This window comes from Notechis scutatus, chromosome 1, assembly GCF_049901735.1.
Source record: "Notechis scutatus isolate UNSWTSFEM ecotype Mainland chromosome 1, rNotScu1.2, whole genome shotgun sequence".
NCBI lineage: Eukaryota > Metazoa > Chordata > Lepidosauria > Squamata > Elapidae > Notechis > Notechis scutatus.
In genome coordinates this window covers 274,636,961-274,664,930 of record NC_142009.1, presented here as the reverse complement: position 1 = coordinate 274,664,930, position 27,970 = coordinate 274,636,961, and the positions used below count along the sequence as shown (strand labels likewise).

Sequence of the window (27,970 nt, the reverse complement as noted above, 5' to 3'; positions counted from 1 at the left end):
CAGTGGTGAGAAAAGTAAGGTTTTGCACTTAGGAAGGAAAACCAAATGCACAGGTACAGAATAGGCAACACCTGGCTCAACTGTGAAGCTATGAGAGAGATTTAGGTGTCCTGGTGGACCATTGCTTAAGTAGGAGTCAGCAGTATGTGTAGCTGCCAAAACAGACAATGCATATGCTAGGCTGTATGAACAGAGGGATAGCATCAAGAACATGAGAAGAGATAGTATCGCTCTACACTGCACTAGTAAGGCCACACTTGGAATAATGTGTCCAGGTCTGGTCACAATACAAAAAAGATGCTGAGGTCCTAGACCAGTGGTCATCAACCAGTGGGCCAGGGACCACTGGTGGTCCATGAGAAAATTTTGGTGGTCCACAGAGAAATGTCACTCCCAAAGCACCCCCCCAAAAGCAATTAATCCAGCTGCGTGGAAACACAAGGCTTGTGTCACTTGCATTGTGAACAACACAAGGTAGTGAGGGGAGGGGGGAAAGGGCAGAGAGGGGAACTTGCCCCACTTACCCCACACACCTGGCCTGGCCACTGGGCTGCTTCTTTCCACTTCTTTCTTCTTCTGCTTTTAGCTGCACACAAGGAAAGCAGCAAAAGTCTTTCTTTCTCTCCCCCAAACTCTGCCAGAAATGAGTCTTTGAGACCCTGCAACACATCCTGCTCCAAGACGCTGTGCTGGTGTGACTAAGATTCATTTCTGGCAGAGTTTGGGGAGAGAAAGAAAGACTTATGCTGCTTCTTCTACTTTCCTTGCATGAAGCCAAAAGTCTCTCTCTCTCCCCCCCAAGAATGGAGCTGGAGACGGTATCCTGTGATCCCAAATAAAGAATGATCGATCGGTAGGAAAACGGGCTGGGGAATTTTCCTGCAGACTTTTTGGGGGATTTTCCCAGGGTCTCTGGTCCGTAGGATTTAAAATTATGAGTTTGGTGGTCCCTGAAGTCCAAAAGGTTGGCAACCCCTGTCCTAGACAGAGTACAGAGAACAACAAATATAATAAGAGGTTTGGAGGCTAAACCATATGATAAATAGCTAAGGGAAGTAGATATGTTTAGCCTAACAAAGAAAAGACTTAGGGGGTGACATGATAGACATCTTCAAATACTTGAAGGACTGTCACAGGAAAGAGGGGATTGATTTGTTCTTCAAAGCACCTGAAGGCAGGATAAGAAGCAATGAGTGGAAGCTGGTTAGAGAAAGATCCAACCTGGAACTAAAGAAAAATTCCTGACATTGAGAACAATTAGTCAGTGAAACAGCTTGCTTCCCAGAGTTGTGGGTGCTTCATTGCCAATGGTTTTAAAGAAAAGATTGGACAATAATTTGTCCTGGATGGAATAAGGATTCCTGCCTTGGGCAGAAGGTTGGACTAGGAGACCTCCAAGGTCCCTCCCAATCCTATGATTCCATGATTGCAATGGAAGCAATTTAAGCTCTTTTTCTTTCTATAGGTAAGCAAACATACTTCTCCCTGATTTCAAATAAATGAAAAGAAGGGGACACTCCCTGGTTAAAACAAATAGCAACCCCCTCCTCCTCCAAAACCAGATCTTTCTAGCAACATTTACAAAAATAAAGCAATGAAATCTTCAGACATGTTATTATTGAGGGGCCTGGTTTTAAATCCTCTGTGTGTGCAAATTTAAAGGTTAAAAAAAAAAAAAGGAGAGAGAGAGTTGATGGCAGAGACCTTCATCTAGAAGGCATATCTAGTAATTTCGCAATACCTTAGGACAAACTGATTTTTAACAAACATTTGTTACGTTAGCATTCAACACTTTTAATGTCTGGCCTTGTTTATACAAGACTAGTACATATCCTCCAGAACATTGCAACTAATGGGTGCAGCTCTGCTTGCCCTAGCACGTAAGGCTCAGGCATTTTTATTGCTATATAGATGTAACATTCTAGGCTTTTTTTAGTATCTGCAAAATGCCATGCTTACAATGTCTCTACTATGCCTACAAACAAAGCAGCTCTGACTCAGAATTTCAGCTTGGTAACAGTCAAGAGACTCTTTCAGGGTTTAGATCTGGTTATTATAAAGATATTTATACCTGAAAGAGCCATAAACAATTTCCAAATTAATTTTCCACTACATGAGACTACAAGGCAAATTTAAAATGTACAATGGTATAAACAATTTAAAAATAATTTTTAGTTAATTAAATTAGAATTCTTAGGCAATGATCACATTTATCTCATTCTTGGAAAGTTTGGTGTAGAATAAATCAAAGAAGGAAAGCATGAAAAAGTCTAGCATCATAATGAGAGGGAAGCTATTTCAAACCTCACATGGGCATTGACTTGGGAAGTCATCAAATCCAAATTGCTGGTTGGGGCGGGGAATAAATGTTTTTGTGCTTTCTTCCCAAATAATCAGTTTTCCTCCTCCATCTCTCTACCTTTCTTCTTTTAACAGAAAGGTAACATCTGCACAAAATCTTTGAGCCTTCCAGGATTTTGCTAATGTCAAAATTGCTAATCCTGAGCAAAACGCAGAGGGACTTTGCAACCTAAAACTGTGGAAATAGAGTTTATTTCAAGTCCATTTCTGCCCCTTGTGGCCAGAATCAAAATAAAAGGTCGCATCCTGTTATAAGTTTTGCTGCTATTTACTTTGAGTATTTGTGTAATGCTGATTATTCAGAGCATTGTAATTTTAATCCTTTCAACAAAACCAACATTGATGTTCCTTTTCAAACTACTAATGGGAGGAGAAAGACAACAGCTTGCCTAAAGGTGTCTAATAGCTTGGAGCAGAGGATAAATCAAGTTACAAATTGATTTAGTTATCCAAAAAAATTATTGATCAAGAAAATATAACCAGTATGCCATGTGACAGTCATTAACACGAAGTTGGTATATGATGGTTACATCCTCCAGTTTATGTTTTTCATTCCCATATGTTGCCACTTCTTGCAGTCACCCAGATCCCCAATATATTTAAATATAACCCAAACAAGCACCATTAGGAACTAAACAAGACCAAAACATCTCCCATTAAATAGATAGGCAACTTTTGGCCTCATAAATCTGCCTAATGTTCTATAATTCTTAATTTTCCATACAAGATCTGTTCTATCCTTTCTTGTAAATGAGACAGCTTAAGGAGTAGAAAACTGAATGGTAAAGGAAACAGTTGTTACCTCCGTGAGTAGCAGGGCCTTTGCCGAAGACTGATGCCTCCCCCACAACTCCGGCTGCATTCACCCCATTCTCCCCAACTTCCCCAGAAGTCATTTTGCCTCTTTGCTTTTCGAGCCTGTAAGAACAATTCATTAGACAGCAAGAGGGTCAACATTTTGGAATCATAAAGATACTTTCCAACAATATGATATGGTTGAAGGACAATGACAACCCCATTTGTCGCACCCCTACTTTTGCCTCTCAGTGGTATGCACACTTGAGACGATTTGTCTAAGTACTTCTATCCATGCTCAAGAAATAGTATGCTGCAACTTACAATCTTATAAGTGAGAATCAATTTGTCCCGTACACTTTTCCACACACACACATATACATAGGATAGGGAGAAGATAAAAGATTTATCTTGTTTCAGTTCAAAAAAGAGTTATCTATCTACCAATGAATAGTTGAAGAAAGGCACAGAATTCAGAGAATCATCTATTCTTGATTACTTTTGCAAGATGTATGGGTTTTTCCAGGAATCCAAAAAACAATTAAAAGAGTGAGCTGTCTATACCAGATTATCTTCTAAAGTTCTTTTTGACATAGTTTTTGTCAGCCTTCCAAGGTAAACAAACTTAGAAACCGAAAATCTGCAAGCTGATACCACTTTTAGTGTAAGCTTATAGCCATAGAATCTTGCAAGTCTGAATGTGTTTCCCTCCATTTCCCCTTTTTCTTCATGAGAGCTAGGGAGGGACATGTCTGAGACATTTTCTCAAATTACACTTCTCACCTGGACTCTGATTTTTTTTTTTATCTGATCCTTGTCTTGGTTGCAACTTTTCCTCCTGTTCCTTAAGGTTATTTCTGTTGCTCATTACATTTGCAAAATATTTATATGGCAACTTAAAGAGGATTGAAAATTACATTTGAAATCCAGTCATTTTTTAAAAACCTGGTTTATGTTGCTAGCATTCATAAGTAAATCCTGCTCTTTTCATTTTATGAAGTCCATGGTGGACATTTTCTCCCTTGACGTGTCCAAGGATACTCAAGTAATAAGGAGAGTAATAAGGGATGAATGATTTGAGCACATTCATCTAAAAAGAGCTCTTCAATTCATGGTTAATATAATAACTGAAAGGGGGTGCGATGGCTCAGAGGTTAAAGATGCTGAGCTTGTCAGCTGGAAAATCGATGGCCTAGGATGAAACCTGAGCTGAGTCCCCGTTACATGCCCCAGCTCCTGCTAACCTATCAGTTCAAAAGCATGCAAATGAGAGTAGACAAATAGGTACCAATTTGGTGGGAATGTAACAGTGTTCCGTGCACCTCAGCATATAGTAATGCTGGCCACATGACCACAGGGATATCTTTGAACAACGTTGGCTCCCTCTGCTAAGAAACAGAGATGAGCACCACCTCACCCCCTAGAGTTGGACACAACTGGACAGGGGAAACCTTTGCCTTTACCTTTATCATAACTGTAATAATAATGATGACCCATGTTTCCTCTTTATTTTGAGAAATCCCAGAAAAACACTGGGTCCTGGCCAAATAACTTCTTGGCTATAATTAAGACTAACTCAGAAGGGTCCTTGGGGAAGGAGGACAAGTGTAGGGTATATGTGTCAGCGTTCCAATTAACATCATCCAAATGTGGCAGCCTAGAAGCTTCCAAGTAAAATATGGCTTCCAAGGCTGACATCAAGAATGACACATGAAATTACTTCTGAGTAGTTCTTTATGGTTCTTCTATCGACAGAAATATTGCCAGACTAAAGCAACTATCTGCATATTAGGTACACCCTGTGAAATGTCTTTTCCCGCACACCACAGATTCCAAACTCCAATGTTTCTTTTCTCTCTGGAAAGAGCCCCCTTCTCTCCTACAACACCACCCTTCATTCCAGCAGATCTGATGAAATAAGCTTTACACCGTTGTGATGTTGCAAGCTCCACCCATTTTGTATGTGTGTTGTGACGTTGCAAGTAAGGGGCTTGCATTGCAACATAACAACAATCATATTCTAGAGGTGCCTCTGAACCAACCACTATATATTTCTGGCTTTTCATTCATTTTATGTAATCCTGCACATTTCAAACTGTATATGAATAAGATTTAATTTAAGAATTCCAAATCTCAAACAGACAAAAAGTGTAAAAACCAAATTCCATTCCAAACTGTTGTCTACATGTGCATACTGAAACTGAAACTTGTTAAATTTTAGTTTAACAAATTGAAACTCCAAGCCTGGATTTTTTTTAAAAAAGCACTGTAAGTATTTTGCCTAATATATTCTGAAGTGTGGGAATATACAACTGTATCTCCTAATCATTCTGCAGTTTCTAGATTAAAGATCCTAATTTGCATATAATAGAGTAAACCAGTTGTGGGATTCAAATATTGTTGCCATCAGTTCGGTGGGCGTGGTTTGGTGGGCGCGCTTTGTGCGCATGCACACACTTTGCATGCGCCAAATGCACACTTTGCGCAGGTGCAGAGGCATTCTACCTTACCTCCTGCAAGCCTGCACGATCTCCCGGTCGCTTCAGCAGCTGCCACGCGGCACTATTTTGTGCCGCGCAAAGCAGCTGCACTTCAAATTCAGCGGATAAAGGTGAGTATGGGAGGCCGGGTGGGTGGGTGGGTGCAGCAGCAGAGCCATTAAAGCAGCGGAGATAACCGGTTTGGCCTCCACTGCTCATCGCTCCTACCGGCTCTCCCGAACCGTGCAGAACTGGTCGAATACCACCACATGTTTATGGTAAAACTGGGCTTTGGTTGTGCTTGCAATATTTCCAATTTTGCCAGAATAGACTAACACTGTCCCCATTATAAGTAGGGAATAATGAGAGGTAGCAATAAATATCAATGGGCCTATCAGTTGATAACCACGACATCTGCTAAGTGACATGAATGAATGATTAAGGACAAGATGATAATATAGGAAATATTATTGGGCCTTTCAGACACCCAAGAATGAGTGAAAATGATATGTGGAAAATATGCTTAGACAAAAGTGTGTTCATTTTGAATATGTGACTTGAAACTAGGTCTGTTCATGCATACCCATCGAAAGGCAATGGATATATAAGTACGCTTTGTTTTATGTTAAAGTTTTGGCAGAATTAAAGATCCAAGAATGATGCTTGCTACCAAATGAGGAACACATTATTTCTGGTGATGTTAATATTTGGTGAATAGTGGGGGAAATGGAAGAAATAAAATGGAAGAAGTGAAAAAAGTACCAAAACAGTACAACAAAAAAAACTAGAAAGTAAGATTTCTTTATGGAAAATAAATCTTTTATCTACCCATAAAATAGATAGAAAGTGAGTATAAGAAGTGGAAAAAACAGAATACTTGTAAGAGAATGAAAAATATTAAATTACAGGAATCACAGGAGGATTTGGAATTACACCAATGGGAAGTATGAAAAATATATTTCGGAGGAATGAAGAACTGAAAGAGTCTGTATGTGAGACAAGCATGAAGCTGTAGGAGTGACAGTTGTAAAAAATGAGGAAATACCTAGTATAATGCATATAAATACAGAAAATATTTGCAAAAATGTGTTCAAAGAGCAAGGATTGGATAAGATTGAAACAAGCAGAGAAAACACAGAACGGTTTAACAATAGTAAAAAAATTGGCCTGGAAACAGGTAATAAGGAATGAATGGCTTAAAAATAACAAAATGAAGTGCAATACAACAGAACTGAAGGGATGATGGCAGCTTAGTGTCCAAGAAATAATGGATGAAAAAAAAGCTGTAAGTGCTGTCAGGTTAATGAAAAATGGTAAAGCTACAAATGCGGATGATGTAACTGGAGAAACATGAAAACTTGCTTATTGCATTTTTATGGAGTGCAATGGCAGCACTACTTGTTTAATTTTGTGGGTAAAGACAGTTTTTCTGCCCAACAATTGGAAGAAGGTGACTGTGGAATCCTGTGGAATGCAAAAAGCAGAGAGGGATTAATTTTTCAAGTGTGCCTGCGAAGGTGTCTGGCAGAATTCTGATGGCAATGAAGATAAGAATGAATTACTTATAGAAAATCCAGTGCGGCTTTAGCAAGGATAGCAGCAGAGGTGTTATTCAGTAGGTTCGGACCAGTTCTGGAGAACCGGTAGCGGAAATTTTGAGTCGTTCGGAGAACCGACAAATACCACCTCTGACTGGAGATTTTACAGTATCCTTCCCCTGCCACGCCCACCCAAGCCACGCCCACAGAACCGGTAGTAAAAGATTTTGAATCTCACCACTGGATAGCAGGATGCAGAACAGATCTTTGTTTTTCAAGAGATCATTGGGAAATGAATGGAGGTGGAAGCAGGAGGAGTTTGCAAGGACAGAAAAGTATTGAGAAGAGTAGTGAAAGATGTTGATATAAACTAAATGTGGCCAGATTTCCATTTTCCCCTCACCAAATTTTATTTCTTGAGCTTACTATTCCTTTCCTAAGCCTTCCATAATGTACCTTATCCTGGAAAGGAATATTGTGATAATGGGTATATGTGCATGCTCTCTTTTAATTCTTTTAAGAAAAAGTTATTTCTGTTTACCTATAAAGAACTTATTCATTTTTTTGTTCTCACTGTAAAGCCGTATTAGGTAAATTTTATGAAGGTGATCTTGTATGTTGTATAGGAAAGGCACCATTTACTGGACTGTGTTAACCATGATTTTATTCAAGGTTTTGAAACGTTATGTCAAAAGAACAAGCAGATCTGAAGTGACCAAACCAGCCTATTTTGTTCTGGTACAAGCAGAACAGCTGGTAAAAGTTTAGGAAGCCTGGCTTGAATCTTAATCTGCTGACCCAGGTGCAGGATCCTAAAAACTGCCAAGAAGATGTAGATTTCAATACAATGTAATTCCCTTTGACTTGACTGGCAGGTATTCTAATCCTACAGTTTTAGAAGTTTTAGTCCAACTCACAAGTAGGAGGCAAATTTAGCCTTAAAACCAACAATAGCAAAGATGACGTTATCTAGCATCCTGACTCAATGCAGGGAAACGGAGAAACCATGTTTTTTAAAGCTTTCCTAAAGAATTTGGGGATCTGGGGAAAGATTGTTCCAAGCAGCAGGTGCTACAATACAAAAAGATTATAAAGTTCAAAGAAATCCCTCACTGGCACTGATATGATCTTCCCTTGAAATACAAATAACATATTTCAAGAGGCATTCTGTTGAAACTTTGGCAGAGAAAGAAAAGGCTAAATTTTCTCAAGGCCCTGAATCTGTTCACGCTTCCTCATGGCTGCTACGTGGAAAATAACAGAAGTATGTGCTAATGGCCAACATCTCGTTTGGTGATTATTTTTAGGATATCAGACATGGGTAAAATGATGATAAATAATATTGTTTCTACTTCACCCTTGAGCATGTTTAAACTCACAGGAAAATATTCATTCTTAAGAACATAAAAAGTTAACACCAGAAGGGCTACATATAGTATAGTTTTGTCCCAAAGCCCATTGCCATCAGTGGTGAGAGAATGCCTGTCAAACTCCTATCAATAGGATACAAATGTAATAGCCTACCTCATCATTTGATATCAATTTTTTTTTTGGTATTCAGTGGTTCTGATTTCTGAATGTAACTTGAACATCTATTTAGCAAGTATGGCTAATGGGGCATCTTCTATTTATTTCTTTTAAAAGCCACTTTAAGCTGCAGCTACGATTATATTATAGGCAGCACTGAAAAGAACTTTATTTTCCAAACATGGACATCCATGGTAGAATTTTAGGGTGTGAAATGTAAAGTATATTTTGTTAGCTGAGGGAAAAAAACCTCAGAAAAAAATTGAATTTTGTAAAAGGTTTCTTCAGGCACCAAACAGACCTAGATTGCATTTTGACTATGATTTGGGCTAAGACCATAAAAGTCTTGCCACAAAGAGATATGGGAGTTTCTGTAAAAAGGTTGGTTAGGTACCCAGTAAAGGACCATATCCAATCTTTATATAAAGTTATGAAACTCACTTATTTGCCATGAGCTTAAAATGGAATCCATAAATGTGTGTAGACAATGTTCAAAGCATTTCAATTGTAAAGAAACCCATTTCTTATAGTCACTTTCTGTAAGTACTGATTCACTGACAGCAGCTAGTTTGTTAAAAGCTTTCAAGATGAAAGATATATGTAAAATGCATAATAATTCCACGAGTTATCAAGTGGTTATGGAAATGCACTTGCCCAAAACAGGAATCTAATGGGCAAGGGAAGGTCAATAAAATGATGAAAGTGAGGGATGAAACAGAAGATGCTTAAAATGGAGTCAATAAACGTGTATAGACAATGCTCAAAGCATTTCCATTGTAAAGAAATCCATCATTTCTGTAACTACTGATTCACTGACAGCAGCTGGTTTGTTAAAAGCTTTTTAGATGAAAGACAGCAAGCATATGTAAAATGCAAAATAACTCCATGGGTTATCAAGCAGTTATGGGAAGGTACTTGCACAAAACAGGAATCTGCTGGGCAAGGAAAAGTCAATAAAATGATGAAAGTGAAGGCTGAAACAGATGATGGGGCAGAAAAAGAGCAGCATACTACATAACAATAAATTAATTTTCATAGGTCAAGTGTAGACCAGCTAGTGCCTAGAAAGTTACAATAATCCAAAGTAGTCAATCGTCAGGACTGCACGCAACAAATTCTCTAACACAGTGGTCACCAGCCGGGGTGGGCTGCGGACCACCGGTGGTCCATGAGAAAATTTTGGTGGTCCGCAGATAAAATTTCCCCCCAAAGCACCCCCCAAAGCAATTAATCCAGGCTGCGTGGGAACACAAGGCTGCATCACCCACATGGCCCGCAGGAACACAAGGCTGCGCCGCCCACATGGCCCGCCCACCCATTGGCCCCCACCCTTCTTACCTTGAGTAGCCCACATGGCCCGCCCACCCATTGGCCCCCACCCTTCTTAACTTGAGTAGAGCCATGCGAGCTGGAACTGGAAGATAAGACCAATGGTAGGGGAGGGAAATCCGTCCCGGGGTGGCTTGCTGATGTTGGTAGGAAAGTCGGTCCCATATTCCAGAGCTGCAGTAGTCACAGGACTGGCCCTTTAGTCATCCCAGAGCAGCTCCTCCACCCAGGTGCACCGGCCTGCCATGGATGAGCTGCTCTGGGATGACCAAAGGGCCAGTCTTGTAACTACTGCAGCTCTGGAATATGGGACTGACTTTCCCACCAATGTCAGCAAGCCACTGTCAATCAAAATTCATATTAGTGGTCTATGGGATTTAAAATTATGAGTTTGGTGGTCCCTGAGGTGCAAAAGATTGGCGACCCCTGCTCTAACAGGTTCTGCTTGCTCCCCCACCCCATAGAGGTCTATAGACAAGCCAGGAAATCTCGTTCAGGTCTTCAAGGACAATCCGCCCATTGTCATAATTGAATTTTCTATAAGCTGATGTCAAGATAAAGCTGAGGCTTTGTTCTGCTTGAATAAAGGAAAAACAAAAGTTGAAATTGGAAAGAACCTCTTTTGTTGGGAGAAAAACTTTTTTTTAATGGAGGAACATTAAAATCATGTGACCTGTTAGGAATATGGGTCACCTAACAGCTATTTGGGTTAGAAATATATATAAACCAGGATAAACATTTTAAAAACTGTATCTTTAAGAAAATGCAAAACTGTAATTAGGTGTGGTTTCTCAAACGGCCATAAGATGGAGCCAGAAACCTGGGTTGTTTAGTCTGAGTCTCAGAAGAGAGTGTAAGTGTATCTCTGTTTCCTTTTGTTGGAAAGTATTGCCCATTGCTTCTAATTGACTGATATTACTGGATTTAATGTAAGTCTGATACTGAACTGTTTTTGACACTGGAATTTGATATTTGGATTATCCCTGGATTGAAAAACTGACTGATTTACCAGTGAATGACTTTTGGACTGCTTATCTTGAACTTTGCTTAAACTGTCTAGAAGTAAAAACCTACATTTACTGTACAGTGTGTCTGTGTACTGTGTGTGTATTATTGAAACACTACTCTCAAATACGTCTCCCTGTATGCGCTCATTCTCCTAACGGGGAATTACCTCAACATGACCTTATTCCTACCAGCATTGTTCTATCATTGCTGTTTCCACTTTCAATTACTCCAAACTGTCAGGAAGCTGTTCTGCTATTGTCCTAACTTCTGCTTAACCTCAAAACACAGAGAACATGGAGAGATCAGCATGATCAATAGTTCTTCCAATGTTGTATGTGTGTGAGCAAAGCAATTCTATCTGCTAGGGAAGAAAAATAAAAAATAATCCAATCCTTGTGACATGTAAATTTCTCCCGTGCGTTGTGATGAGCAATTGATAGGATACTGTCAATTTCACACATATGTACTGCATGGGAAAGGAAGCAACACAAACAAGATCCTCTAAGGTAATTGGAATGATAAGAAATCCAGGACTTGAAGATGAGTTAAGTGTTTCACCTGTGGAGAAAGACAGGCTACTCACAAATTCCAAAGAATCACAATAATCATCATCTTCATTGAACAATCCCATAATCCCTTGAAGGGTGTCACGGACTTTATCAGGCTTTTGAGAGTCATGAACAAATCTTCACATTAATTAAACAAACTAATTGTCTCCTGTAAAATCCCACTCCCCTTTTGCTCTTTTTTATTTCCTATGGGAGGGGGCCATTTACCGTCCACCTGTGCCTTTACTCCCGAGTCAACCCTTGTTCCTTAACTGTTCCCTTCTCCTGGCAGCTCTGCACATGCGCACAAAGGGAACAGGCTCCAGCTGTTCTTCTGCCCCACTGATCTCTGACTTAGAAGGCAGCTGATAACTGTCAGACGGCCCTGGCCCCATTTCTGCCTCTGACACAGAACACTCATCAGAACCTTCCCCACATTCCAGGATTGGCCCATGTTCCTCCCCAACCTCCTCACTGTCCAATTCTGCCGCCAGTTCCGCTGGCCACTGGCCAGCCACAATAGCAACTGAATGGTGCTAACAGAGTGTTTTATTGGCTGGGTGCCCTTCCTGTCATCAATGTGGAGTTTTGTTCAGCAAGAGCGCCACCTCTAGGCCACTGCACCACTCCTCCAAAGAATCACAATATTGTCATCAAAATAAAACAGCCACAGCCCCCAGACAATAAGCTTTGGTCCTGCAAAACATAAGGAAGATGACCTTGACTAGGCTAGATCTGTTACCAATGTGATGAGAAAAACAAGGCTTAATTTCAAAATAATAAAAAAAGAGGTTAAAGCAGCTCAGAGGGACATTTAATTCACACGGGTATAATAAATTAGGAAAGGAGGTAGCACAGCACAATCAGACTTGCAAGAGTTTGTTATTGTACCAATCTCAATAAAGTTAACTATAGCTTTCCTATGGAGTTCATTCTTGGCCTGGTCTTTCTGGTTAGCCAGACAAATCCAATCAGTTTTTAATCAATTGCAGCAGAGCCAAATTGCCAAGCCAGCCAGCATCATGTGAATGATCCAGAGTGGTTTTGGACCAGTACAAAGCCCTTGTGTGGAAGTGCTTTGAAACTGTTCATTCTAAATGTGAGATTTTCCATTTCAGTTCCATGTAGAAGTATCCCTTACTTAAGATTAATATGGTAAACAAATATCAACTGGATCAATTGCTTGGGTATTCAATATTTGGCTTGGTTCTTTCAAGGATGCAGTAAAGCATGATTTAAGTCAGAAAGTGGTGTTATACCATTTTGTAATGCCTGCTCTTTGTTTTTAAAGACAGTTAAGCACATCTGAAGGCATACACAATTCCTAACCATTCCAAACATAGAGTCTCAAATGAAGTCTTAAGAAGAGTGAGCCAGACTGATTCAATACTATGTTAAATCATTGCTTATTTAATCCATAAAGAGTGGAACAATGAGCTGGCTCAGACAAAATACTGAGGCATAGACAATAGTTTGTAACTCACAGTTGTTGGATTCATACACTGTGCTAAGCCAAAACCAAACAAAACACTATGGCATAACAGGGCGAGTGATCCCAGATTTATCTTAATAGAAAGCAAATGTCTGTGTCTTCTTCTTAGAGAAGCACTTTTGTTGTTTTTCACTGATATCTACTCCTGTCTGGGGGATTGATGTCTTCTCCTTCTGTCTGGAGGAAAAAATAAGAATGAGTCATCTCATCCTAGCCTTCTTAATTTACCTGTAGTTTCACAACAAAAAAGTGTCTGCTAACTATGTCACTTTCACTGAGAGTGCATTCCCATTTGCACTTAGCTGTTCCATCGCTTTCTTGAAAACAACCATTTCTCCTCTTCTTTACACAACGTTGTCTCCATCTACTTCATAGCTCATTGATAGGACAAGCAGGCCTATCCTATGCCTTCCAACTATGGATCTTTTCTACTGCTTTGCATCTTCGCTGCCAACATTCTGCTTTAAGTTTCTATTCCTTGCTTAGCCTTCTTTCTCTTCGCAACTGCAATCTTTATCAAAATATGTCAAGGTCAACGGACAGAGGCCTCATCACCACCTGAAGATGCCCACATGACCATATCCAGAACTTTAATTGGAAGAATCTTTTGAACTTTGGGGTGGGAACAATTCCATCCCTTTGTATATGTGATCTAATTCAGAATTTACAACTAATTTTCAGTAAAGATTTCAATCTATGGAGTCAAATTTCTTTCTTGGATTTTGAATGGAGCACAGACTGACAAACTGTTGTTATGAGATATCCTCATGAGTTTGCCTTCAAAGTCCACAAGGGATGTAACTTAAAGTCAGCCTCAACTATTTGAGATTTAAAATACAGCTTTCTCTGTTCTCTCAACACAGATTTTGCCACAGGTTTGATTTAAGAAGCTTCATTGATGATGTGCTTGATGAAATACTCAGGGATTGGGTTGGCCCAGGTCATATCAACTACATCAGACATGTGCCCCCTACTTGGTTACTGTCTCCCGTGGTCATTTTGATGTGGCTGCAGGAGAAACCAGACACAGTGGTACCTTGGTACTCAACTGCTTTGAAACTCGTTGAATTTTGTTCTCAACACATCCTGCCATGAAAATTTTGTCCCGGGACTCATTTGTTTGGTACTTAATGCCTACCCTAGAACCTGTCAGTGTCTGGTGCCTTGTATATTATTTCTTACGGGAAAAAATTATTTGGTACTCATCAGTTTTGGTACCCATCACACCTCCTAGAACCAATTATTGATGAGTACTGAGGCCTTTCCTTTCCTATACAGGAAAACTTCCTAAACTCTTATATATTATTATTTTTTCTTGTATAACATGTAAATTAAGGTCAATTGACACTCTTGCTTATAGAAGAATACTTTCCCATTGTCTAGATAAAATAGGAGTATCTCATTCTTTATTCTACTCCTTTCTCCAGTTTTGCATATTAAATGATTTATTAATAAATTTCTATAAAAAGAAATGGTTTTTTTTAATTTTGAAAGATTTAATCAGTTGTTCTAATATGTCTGCTGAAAATGCTGACAATATTTACAAGTGTTGTAGCTGTAAACATTGCCACTGAGTTACACTTGATAGATATTTGTCTCTCAGCACAGCATATGTTAAAAACTCATATTCATCATCTATCAATTGGTCCAAAGTCAATGTCCCAGCTTTCATTCAATTTATCCATATTATTTTTTCATTTTTAAAAAATGTTGGATTTTCCCATCAAGTCAGTTTAGCATGGGAATGCAGATCAAATTGGTTTTTATTAGACATTATATTCCATAGCTTTCTAACCAGTACAATTGTTTTCAGGCATACTATAATTCTATTAGTCCATCTAACCAATATATATATATTACAAAGTCACAAAGCAGAAAATTAATACCATTTGTTGGCTTTCCATATTCAATAGTTGGCAATATATGTTTGATAATATAGCTCCATGTCACAGGTTCTTTTCTATGTACCCAGGTCAGTGGGCTCCAAAACCCCAGAAAGCCAAAACAACCCCACCTGGCCTCTAGAGTCTAGGCAATATCCACAAGGATTCAAAGGCTAGTACACCCTGTTTACTATATCACTCTTTCCAATTCTGCTACAACTCCTGTTCAATGGTGGGGTTCAATTTTTTTTACCGCTGGTTCTGTGGGCGTGGCTTGGTGGGCGTGGCAGGGGAAGGATACTGTAAAATCTCCAGTCAGAGGTGGTATTTGCTGGTTCTCCGAACTCAAAATTTTTGCTACCGGTTCTCCAGAATTGGTCAGAACCTGCTGAATACCACCTCTGCTCCTGTTCCTCCACTACTTCTCTTTGTGAGTCCTACTTCTGGAAAAGAGTAACTCTTTTATTTGCCATGGGCTGCTTCCAGTCAGTTTAGTTTCCCCCCCAAAACACAAGCTACCTTCTCTCTCTCTCCAACAAAGCCACTACCAACCAGCTGCCAGTCTGCTCAGCTTTTACACCTGCTGGGCTGACTAGGGGAGTTCTTAAAGGGACAGGACACCAGCAGGGCACCAGCAGCCCAGGTGCTGACCATTTTGCAGGCAGCCTGTCCTCTCACAATTGATATTCAGAAAACCGAATCCTCCCCCATTAACTAGCAACTGCATTTTCTGTAAATATATTCTTGGAATTGAAGAACCTCATAAAACAAATTCTAAACAAATAATTTATTAATTTATATTCTGAGAGGAATTCGTATTATTCATGAGAATAATATTCAAATTAAACTGGGAATAATACTCATTTTGAGTATTGTACATTTACTTTTCCCCAAAAGATGAGATTTAATGAGTCTCATCTATCCATATGTGAAGAGACCTCATTTTATCTATATTACATATTGCTAACTGAGTTATAGCTCTCAGTATCCATATACCTCAGGAATTTGGTACAAATATGAAATTGATATTCCTTAAATGGATCAGTGGCTAGATTTTCCATGAGAAACCAGATAACTAACTTCCATAAAGGAATCTGTCCAAAGTTCTTGTCAGGTTTTACATGATGTAACTGTGGGAAGCCCCTCCCCGCCCTCGAGAATGAAATATTTTGGGTAATATTAAAAGAGGTAAATATTATATTTTCCCAAAGGAAAAATGGAGAAACATCTTAACAAAGCAGAAAACAGCCCTATAACTTCAAGCAGAAACCTCAAGTCTTTAGAGATGGATATGTTGTGCCTATTAAGAAATCCAGGCCAGATCATTTATAAATAGAATAGAACAGAATTCTTTATTGGCCAAGTGTGATTGGACACACAAGGAAAAAGGCCCTCCGTCCAGCTCCTTCCAAGTTGGTGGGATTAAGAATATATATTCCCCCAAGGCCTTTAGGAAATGATCATAGCATTTACCACCAGCATTAGAATAGTAAAAGACACAAAGCTCACTACATTGCACAACTTCCTGAGCCATCTCAAACACAACCCCTCCCCCCAAAATGTGTATCTCTATCCCAACTCCATTTTGTCAGCTGTCCCAGAACTGCATGCTGTTGTTGGATGTGCTCATCAATAAACCTTCTTTCTTAAGCAGCCTCCATTTTATTCCCAGCTTGGACCTGATTTTTCTTCCCACATAACCATGTACTGCGTTCTTTTGAAAGAGCACAAGACTTGTCTTTTAAGCTTGGATTTAGCATTCTTTTAAAAGAACAGTATATCCATATCTTAACAACAGGACTAATATTCATTTCAGAGAGTACTAGTCCTGTGCTTCATGGAAGATTAGTTTCAACTGAGAAAATGCAGCCAGGTGTGCATTATTGCTTCTGTCACCTATAAGTATTATGGGGTTTCTACTGCTCCTGCCAAGAAGTGATTGGCATGGACACACTTTTTAATGTTGCTATTTAAACCATAAGGTACTTCTGGGTGCTGCTAGCTATGGTCCTTTCCTGCCTGTACTGCCACTCTTTTGCCACCCATGTTTTAAAAAGAACATGTACAATCCAAGGATTGGTCAGAAGCATCTTCCCCAACTTGACATCTCTAGAAGTGTTGAACTATAACATCAAATAACTTCGGAATGGACAGGGATTAAACTCATATAGAAGGCACCTTGCTGGAAAGGACCTGTATTTGATAATCGGTCCCACAGGTCACAAGCTAAGTACTTCAGAATTTAAATAGAATAGAATAACAGTTTGGAAGGGACCTTGGAGGTCTTCTAGTCCAACCCCTGCTTAGACAGGAAACCCTACACCACTTCAGACAAATGGTTATCCAACACCTTTTTTAAAACTTCCAGTGTTGGAGCATTCACAACTTTTGGAGGCAAGTTGTTCCACTGATTAAATTGCTCTAACTATCAAGAAATTTCTCCATAATTCTAAGTTGCTTTTCTCCTTGATTAGTTTCCACCCATTGCTTCTTGTCCTGCGCTCAGGTGCTTTGGAGAATAGCTTGGCAGCCCCTGTGATATTGGAACACTGCTAATGTCTCCCCTAGTCCTTCTTTTCATTAAACTAGACATACCCAGTTCCAGCAGCTGTTCTTTATATGTTTTAGCCTCCAGTCCCCTAATCATCTTTGTTGCTCTTCTCTGCACTCTTTCTAGACTCAACATCTTTTTTACATTGTGGCGACCAAAACTGAATGGAGTATTCCAAGTGTGGCCTTACCAAGGCATTATAAAGTGGTATTAACACTTCATGTGGTCTTGATTCTATCCCTGTTTTAAAATGGAAATTTTAAATTGACAGGTCAAACTTTAGCAAGTTCATGTCTACTGCTTCCTGAAAAATGATAAACAACTGTACTTTGTAAAATATGTGTACATTATAACACCAACTACTTCTTGCTTATAATTACAAAATGTATGCAAAGAAATCATGCCACTGCCAAAACTAACACAGTCTATCATTTGCTGATTTAGAAAGTAGCCTGGAAACAGAATGGGGAGACCTCCACATACTGTTGAAGGGTGGTAGATACAAACATCAAATAAATGCATATTTTTAATGAACATGTGTCTAAACATGCTGGTGTATAAGGCACACCCATTTTTATTTCTTATATTACATTACAATTACATGCTTTATAATTTTCAAGTCAGCCTGCTCCTAACTTGAAAATGAAAGTGCCACTTTGAATACATCTGCTCAAGGCACATAGGCAAAAACTGTAGCAAATTCATTTCAGGGCATGTGTCATTGGAAGAATGTTCTGCATATTTCTATATTTCTCTTCCTTCAGTCCCATAATGTAGCCACCAACCAACATCATTGAATATTCATACAAATTTACAGCGGATCGTAGTTTATAAAAGCAATAATTGAGAGGCTACATTAACTGGCAGACTTTATGGCAGGGGTCCCCAAACTTGGCAACTTTAAGATTTGTGGACTTCAACTTCCAGAATTCTCCAGCCAACATAGCTGGCTGGAGAATTCTGGGAGTTGAAGTCCACAAAGTTGCCAAGTTTGGAGACCTCTGCTCTATGAACTTGGTTTAGAGGCCAAGTTTTCCCATATTGCCTATTAAGACAAGAAGCAGCACACATCTGAATATGAAAACTCATCTCTTCCTTGCATCCTTTCCAAAGGTATATATATATTTTGGCCAGAATGGGAAACAAGATGTCCCCTAAATAGATCTTGGTATGGCCTAGCAGGACTGTTCTTTTACTTTTAAGAATTAACTCTTTCCACAACGTAATACTTGTGTACGGGGAAGGAAGTTTCAGGCTGGAGAATGGGGATAAATACAATAAAGCAGGGGTCTTCAAACTTGGCAAGTTTAAGACTTGTGGACTTCAACTCCCAGAATTCCTCTTCCAGTCATGTTAGCTCAGGAATCCCAGGAGTTAAAGTCCACAAGTCTCAAATGTCAGGACTCTGACATTAAACTTGCCAAGTTTGAAGACCCTTGATCTAAAGCTACAATATGTAGCTTTATTTTAGTATTCCACATCCTTTGCAAACATCTGGCCTATATTTTTACTCCTTTATTTGATTCTAGTTCTGAAAGTCAGACCTATACTTACTGCCAATGTCGATGGAGACATCACTGTCAGCGTAAGCAATAGGATTAAGAATATCATTGTGTCCTGCAAATGATAAGAAGAAAACAATCAATCTCAAAATGAGAAACTGTTTAAAAAACAAAGGGAGTTTCCCTCTCCCATGTCTCTGTCGTGACTTGGTTGATCTCTGTCATAGATCAGTTTGCTTCTTTCTCTGTTTCTGTTTCTCTATTTCTCTCTGTTATCTGCTTTCCCCTCTTCAAAATATACTTTAGAGTGATTTTTCAATAATGATCTTTTTTAGTAATAAAAATCTTCATGTATTACTATCTATCTTTTCTTCAGAGAGAATGTCTGCTAACATTTATTGGTACTTGGACTAAGTCAATACTCTGTATTCTAATAATTTCATATTATAAGTAATTCATAATTCATAATAATGTCATATTATGAATAGTAGCTGTGAATGCATTTTCCATATAATGGGACATTCTGTAAGTTATCCAGTATTCTCTGACACTGCTTATGTTCAGAAACACATCCTCTAACAAGTGCTGTTTCTGAATTCAACAACAGTAGCAAGGATTATTTACAAACAATCTAAATTATATTTTTTTAAAAATAGAATATATATATGTGTATATATATATATATATATATATATATATATATATATATATATATATATATATACACACACATACATACATATACATATATGAATAAATACAAAGATCATAAAAGGGATAAAAGAGTAAAATAGAAATGAATAGTTTTATAAATGTCATAGAGGTTATAATTTTCCAGGAGCTCATTACTTGACTGTGAATCACTATTGAGCTCCACGCAAAACATAAATATCAGGAACCACGGTCAGTACAGTATAAATCACAGAATGAACTGATGAACTACAATAAATTCTGGCAAAATAAATTACAATATCTCTTTTCAAAAGTGAATTGGACTAGAAAAATGGCTGCTAGTTTGAAGTTAAACACTCTTTTTATCCCTCCTTCAATCCTGATCACTCTTTCTGTCCAAAGTAATTTTTCATTTGAAAACTGTTCCTTTCACACGACAGGTAATTCTTGACTTACAACCACAATTGAGCTCAGAATATTGGTTATAAATCATTGTAATTCACCGTGTGTCCAATTCAATTTTATGACCATTTTATGACAATCATTAACTGAATCACCATAATTATTAAGCAAAATACTTAAATGTTAAGCAAATCACATGATAATAAATTTGAATCCAGCTTATCCAATGGATGCTTTTTGCTAGAAAACGAAATGATCATATGGCCATGGAATGCTGAAACCAGTCACAAATGCAAGCCAGTTGGCCAAGCACTGGAAATGAGACCACATGACTGCATGGTGCAGCAGTTGTAACATCGAGGGTGGGTCATAAATTGTAACTCCAGCAAAACTTCACATGGTGGTTAACTGGCCAGTGTCAATCAAAGACTACTTGTACAGTGTAGTGATTGCACTGTGTGTCAATGAAGACAAACTATATATTGCTACAACAATAGCTAGATGATACTGCAAGATGCTAAAAATCACAAGCATTGAAACGGACTCTGTCTGTGATGACCCCAGGGTATGACACAAAAATAACAAAGTCACCAAAGTAGAATAAATTCCCGTTAATGCCTCCAATTTGGCCCCAATGTCCAATTATCCTTGGCTGGATAACAAACTCTTCAAAAAACAGTCTATGAAGGGCAGAAATGCAGTCTGAACCCAAAGTAAAGATAATTAGAAATAAAAATCCAACACAAACCACACTGAAGTAATTACCACGGCAGGCCAGGATGATAAATTGCAGGCTTTCAAAGGATAATGTAGCACCCACAATTAGGAGGACACCAAAATGCAGATAAGTCTCAACCAAGATAAAGCATGCTTTGCTTCCAGCAAGGAGCCGTGTGCAAACATCCCACTTATACCCTGTTCTCTCAGCTGCAACTAATGAAAGGGATCAGGGCCTTCTTCTCTCTCGTAAGCCACATTGCTCCCTTCTCCGTTCCTCCCTGCATGCCCTAGAATGAAGAGGGTGTGGCCCTGGGTCTTCCTCTGAATGCCCGGCCGGACTGTGCCCTTCCCCGTGTCTTCCACAGCCACCGGAGCCACACTCCCACTCCCTGCCAGCTGCTCAATCTCCCCCTCAGAATCAGACTCCAACAAGGGCATGACACTGTCATTTCCTTCTACATATAATGTATATAAAACAGCCCTTCTGGTGAGGATTTTTTGTTACATTTATTTTGCATTGTTCCCTGCTGCTTCCACCATTGTTGGATCTAGAATAACTATCTTCTGTTCCTTTGAAAGAGTTGTCAAGTATCTTAATGCCACAGGCTGAGAAGCGAGGAAATTTTCACTGCGTAATCCAGATCTGATTCCATGTTTCTGTCAGTCAGGGGGCAGCTTTCAATTAATTAGTTTCCATTTGTTGCACTAAATGGAGCACATGTGCTTTCATTAAGGGAGATCCAGGAAACAAGCTTTCCAGCTCTGGTTTCCCTGCCTTAGAAGTACCTTGGTTTTATTGGGCAAAAGAGCCAGGTGTAGCCATCTTCACATGGGACAGGTGCAACCACAGGAAACAGTACCACCTTACTTATTTTGCTTTTATTTCTTCAAAGGTAGTTAAATATTCCTGGTACAGATCTGGGGAGGGTAGGATCAGAGTCACTTTTGCGGGCCCCTCCCTCTATAAAAAGAATAGTATATTAAAAAGTATACCTCATATAATTTTCAATATTTATAAACCATACAATGATCAAATAAACAAACTAAATTTATTTATAAATTTTAAATGATCAAAATAAACTAAATTTCAGTAGCCGCCCTATGCCTCTAGGTTACAAATAAGATTATTGGCTGGATGTTCAAATTTTGTGCATTTCTCATGTGTGTGTTTTTTAATTAAAAGGAGTGAAAATAAATGAACATTAAAAAATAAATAACTTTTACTTCATTTTTATTTCTTCTAATTAAAAGAAAAATTTAAAAAGTCACTTTGGACAGTGAGATAGGCAGCATATAAACAAACAAACATTTTCATGGGCCCTAGGCACTTTATCTATAATACCTAATTGATAGAAGTAAGAGAGTGCTGTTCAAACAGATCAAACAGATAATCAGAGTTGGAAGGGACCATGTAGGTCATCTAGTCCAACCCCCCACCCAAGTGGGAGACCCTACACCATTTCTGACAAATGGTAGTCCAATTTCTTCTTGAAAGTCTCAAGTGATGGTGCTCCCACAACTTCCGAGGGCAAGCTGTTCCATTGGTTGATTGTTCTCACTGTCAGAAAGTTTCTCCTTATTTCCAGGTTAAATCTCTCCTTGTTCAGTTTCCATCCATTATTCCTTGTCTGGCCCACAGGCGCTTTAGAAAATAGCTTGACCCCTTCCTCCTTGTGGCAGCCCCTCAAATATTGGAAGACCACTATCATGTCTCCCCTGGTCCTTCTCTTTACTAACCAAGCCCAGTTCCTGCAACTATTCGTTGTATGTTTTAGCCTCCAGTCCCCTAATCATCCTGGTTGCTCTTTTCTGTACTTTTTCTAGAGTCTCAACAACTTTTTTATAATGTGGTGAACAAAACTGGATGCAGTACTCTAGGTGTGGTCTTACTAAGGCTTTATAGAGTGGTATTAGTACTTCTCTTGATCTTGATTGTATCCCTCTGTTAATACAATTTAGGATTGCATTAGCTTTTTTGGCTGCTGCTGCACACTGGTGGCTCATATTTAGCTGGTTGTCCACTAAGACTCCAAGATCCCTCTCACAGTTACTGCTATTGAGCCTGGTTTCACCCAGTCTATATGTGTACTTTTGATTTTTCTTGCCTAAGTGTAGGACTTTACTTTTCTCTACATTGAATTTCATTTTGTTAGATATGGCCCAGTGTTCTAGTCTGTTAAGATCCATCTGGATCTTGAGCCTATCTTCTTGGGTATTAGCTATTCCTGCCAGCTTAGTATCATCTGCAAATTTGGTAAGTTCCCCTTCTATTCCCTCATCTAAGTCATTAATGGAGATATTGAGTACTGGGCCTAAGACAGAACCTTGTGGCACCCCACTGCTTACTTCCCTCCATGTAGACTTAGACCCATTAAGGACTACTCCTTACTGCTAATAAGTAGCTGGCAGCCAAACAATAAAAATGAAAAGAAGGACTTTTCATGAAAAGGAGGACTAAGGGAGACATGATAGCAGTGTTCCGATATCTCAGGGGCTGCCACAAAGAAGAGGGAGTCAAGCCATTCTCCAAAGCACCTGAGGGCAGGACAAGAAGCAATGGGTGGAAACTAATCAAGGAGAGAAGCGACTTAGAACTAAGGATGAATTTCTTGACAGAACAATTAAGCAGTGGAACAACTTGCCTCCAGAAACTGTGAATGCTCCAACACTGGAAGTTTTAAAGAAGAGATTGGACAGCCATTTGTCTGAAGTGGTGTAGGGTTTCCTGCCTAAGCAGGGGGTTGGACTAGAAGACCTCCAAGGTCCCTTCCAACTCTGTTGTTCTATTCTATTCTATTCTATTCTATTCTATTCTATTCTATTCTATTCTATTCTATTCTATTCTATTCTATTCTATTCTATTCGATTCGATTCATGATTGGCTGGCAATTCTTTGTATTTGACCATTGGGTAAAAATGAGTGGTGTTGATTGGTTCTAGAATCTACACATGCTTTTCCTTGTAGGGGAAATGTTGAAGTAACCCTGAAAGGGATTTTCTCATTCATTCATCAATGTCCATATTTAGTAGAGGATATTTGTATGAATAGAGCCAAGCCCATTAAAAGTATCTTAAGACAGTTGCTTACATTCCAAAAGGACAAATAAAGGTTATTAAGGAAGTTCTGATAGAAATCCTGCTTCTTTTCGGTTTCTCTCCTTGTGTTGGGGAAAGGAAAATGAAAATGTGTGTGCTCTCTCTCTCTTACCTGAAGCCCCTAGTGAGGAGTGGGATAAAAGACCCAAAATGTTATTTCCCTGCCCAGCAGTCCTTATCTATACATCCTTAATCTATAACAGGGGTGTCAAACTCATGGCCCGCAGGTTGGATGCGTCACATGCTGGCCCCACCCCTGCCCGGTTTAGCGAAGGGGGGAAAGTCCCAATACAGCAGGGGTCCCCAACCACCGGTCCGCGGACCGGTACCGGTCCGTGGAACAAGTCCTACCAGGCCGCTGGTTTGCTGGGCGCCACCATCTTGTTTTGATGAAAAAGTGCTTCCGGTGAGCTTTTCCGGGTAGAAAGCTCACCGGAAGCACTTTTTCATCAAAACAAGATGGCGGCGCCCAGCTGATGCCGGTACCGGGCCGCGCCATAAAAAAGGTTGGGGATACCGGGCCGCGGCATAAAAAAGGTTGGGGATCACTGCAATACAACATGTGATGACTTTGTGACGATGTGAGTTTGACACCCCTGATCTATAAGCTCCGAACTATCTCTAGAATAACATGGAGTGAGCTTTGTATTGAAATCAGAAAGGTTTTGGTATGGGATATTGTGTCATCTGGACAATCCCAGAACCCAGAATATATCTTCAGAACCATGGATATTTATTTGGGATGTAACATAAAAAGCATTTTCAAACCAATAAAGCTTGGTTGCAATAGTCTTGCTGCTAAAGATAACAATCAGGAATTTGCAGTATTCAAGTACTACCACATTTGGGGGGTAGGGTGTAGTTAAAAAAAAATTATCACTATATAGTGTATGTTAAAATGTATAGTTTATTTTTGGCTGATATTTGAAAGTCTCAAGTGATTGAAAATTAGCAAGAGATCAGTTTCAGTGGTTGGCTAAAATAATTAGTATACTGTAATGGAAAGGGATGTCTATGAACAATTATCAAGCCAGATAGTAAACTGAAGGGGGAAGGAACTGTAAACTAGGATTCTCTGGTCCAAAATCTGTCTTTGGGATAGTGCCAGTTTCTCTCCAAGTCTGGATTGTACAGCTGTTGCGATATGTCCCTGGTTATTTGGTATTAAGCCATTGCTTGCCTCTGGGGAGGATTTATGCTGAATAGGAGAAAATATTCTGATTTCTACTTGGGTACTGATGGTGCACACTAGATCACAACTTGCATAGGATTTTATAATCTGCAAATGACTGCATGATACTTTATGTCTGAATTAATGCAGAAATATTTTGTTGACATTTATTTTCATATGTTTAAAAATGTTTTAAACCTTCTCTATTTTCTGTCAAATTTTTAGTCTGAAAGATTCTCAGGAAATATTCACTTTTCATTTCTTCACATGGAGTTTTCCCCTAGTCAATAGTAATTAATTCCACCTCCTTTCTAAACTTTATCCTTTAACATCTGGATCAGCACGAGGGACTAATGTAAAATCTACCCCAAAGAAGAATATAGCACATGTTCAACCATTTTGAAATATCAAACTTTAGAATAGAACAAAGAAAGGGTTAGCAAGATATCTCAGTTCTGTCTTCACTAAGGAAATGATAATCCTAACCTAAAGAGAATTAAGATTGGTTCAGTCCTACAAATTAGTATCTCCTATATAAATTTTAAATCTTAATTCAATATTAAAATAGAATCATCATTCAATAACTAATAACTATCATCAGTATAATATAATTTATGAAAAATAAATCAAGATAAAAGAATATCATAGTTTCTGTCTAATCCCATGAGATATATTGGTAATCCATCTGGAATTTAACTCCCAGAATTCCCTAGCCAGGATGCTGGCTGGGGAATTCTGAGAGCTGAAGTTCACTAATCTTAAAATAGGCAAGGTTGAGAAACTCTGGTCTAATCTGAAAATTGATCTTTATTTAACAATTCATACACATTTAAAATTTAATCATTTCATTGGAGAAGCCCAAAGAAACCTGCAAGTTTGGACATTGTTCCTTAGATGCTAGTGCATACAATCTGCATTTACTTATTTTTTGGCTCTGGAATCTGGAGCAAACACAGAACTATGTGAGAGACGGGTTGACTGACTGACAAAATCTAACTGTGCTATAAGAAATAAAGCCTATTTGTTCTATGAAGAATCATCATAAAACATTCAAAACAGGATTAAACTATTTAAAGGATTAAACTATTTATTTCTGCACGTTAAAGACGTGCAGAAATAAACAATCAGTGGTATGGCAACATTTTTCCATGCAGGATAACTCAAATTTGAATGGGAGGAATAATGATCCTGCATAGCATTGCCAAGCATGTATTACGATGGTGTTGTTTATAAATTTAAATAAAAACTTTACATTTTTATATAAAAACACGTGTGCTGGCATAGCACAGTATTAGTTTTGCAGTATTTGTGGTCTGTCTTATTGTCTGGTTTTCTGAAGTTTCTCTGTCTCTCAAGAATCCTGATTCTATAATATAGCATGGCATAATTCCACTTCTGACTTTTAGAGTCATTATTGTATTTATTCACAAGTTTCTTTTCCCCTTCAAAACTAAAATATTGCTCTTTCCTTACAATTAACTCATTAAATAAGGAATTACAAACAGGGTAGAATTAAGCGATTAAATGCTATACAACCTTCTCAGCCCGATGCCCTAGAGATACATTGGAATACTATTCTCATTATCCATTGTCAGCTGGGAATAATGAAATTTATCATCCAACTTATCTGGAGGGCATTTAATGATGTACTATGATATATTTCACCAAAGGCCAGAGATGATAGGATAGGCTTGATCAAGTAAATACTTGAGAAATATACTTGGTAACATTATAGAATTCTGATAGAAAAGAATCAGCTATTGGAATATGTTATACATGCATACCTGTGTAACTAGATGTGTATACTAGATATGTTTATCCCCATATAAGATGGCTTTTAGAATAATAGATAGTTTGCATGTGAACTAATAAGGCAATAGTATTTTGGTGAGGTACAAGGAGATATGAGCAAAGTCCTAAAGTAGGACTGACCAAGCTTGCTGAAAGTTATAAGAATATATGGGAACTATAATCGTTGGTAGCCATTACATAGAATGAGATATTATGCATGGTGGATATTCTAGCTCAATTCTTCTAGAATGCAAACCTGTTTGGCCAGCTAGACTGAGTTGTAAAAGTATGAATGAATGAGTGAATGGATCTTTTAGTTCAAAAAGTGAACTATATTAAAAAAAAGAAACATGCTTCTTTTCCTATATGTGTAAGAAAAAGAACAAGAGACACCAAAGGTGTCTTATGGCCCACACTCTTCAACTGGGACAGTTAGCAGAAGACAAGTGAAAGTTTTCTTAAATTAAGAAAAGAGAATGGCAATATCTGATATAAGTCCTCATAAATTACATAATGTTCCTTTCAGATATGGCACCGAGTAAAACACACCATTTTAAAAACCATTTATCTATTTCTAGTAAGGTAACTTTATCTGTTTCTAAACCAGAACTTGACCAGATGAATCCTTGTCCAAACAAGAAATGTCAATATATGGGAAACACAAATTGAGAGGGTGTGTTTAGTAACCAGATGACAGTTATCACATACAATTGGATTTATATTTTGATAACATTATCATGTAAATTGGGTATAAATCTTTTAAAGTGGTTCCCTCCTGCCCCAGTGAAGTTTTTGGAAACTTAAGTACAGAAAATAATTTTCTACATTGAGTTTTATGTATAGGATGCATACATAAAATTCAAAGTATAGGATTGTCTTGAATGGTGAAATGGCACATTGCAGTCTATGTTTATTTCCAGAGTCTGTTAACTATTGGGATTTGCCTATGTGAATTCAACCAGTAAATGCAGGTAAAGCATCCCAAAATAATTAATTTGTTAAGTGAAAAAGATGTTCACATTTTAGAAGTGCAGGCTACCATGAAATTCTTTGCCGTCATAAGTGAATTAAAGTTTTGTCATTACCTTGTGCCTTTTGTAAAAA

At 38.5% G+C, this 27,970-nt stretch overlaps 1 protein-coding gene across 10 annotated transcripts in view; it reads right to left on the bottom strand.

The window, feature by feature from the left end:
- Positions 1 to 27,970, bottom strand: part of PAPLN (papilin, proteoglycan like sulfated glycoprotein) — a 98,251-nt gene that overhangs the window by 51,019 nt on the left and 19,262 nt on the right. For all 10 annotated transcript variants that reach the window (XM_087951633.1, XM_087951634.1, XM_087951631.1 and 7 more), the window contains 2 exons: positions 19,067 to 19,129; positions 3,164 to 3,279 (listed from right to left, as the gene is read on the bottom strand). In XM_087951633.1, the coding sequence (XP_087807759.1) occupies positions 3,164 to 3,279; positions 19,067 to 19,129 (179 nt within the window). Of the gene's footprint in view, positions 1 to 3,163; positions 3,280 to 19,066; positions 19,130 to 27,970 lie in introns of those variants that run through there.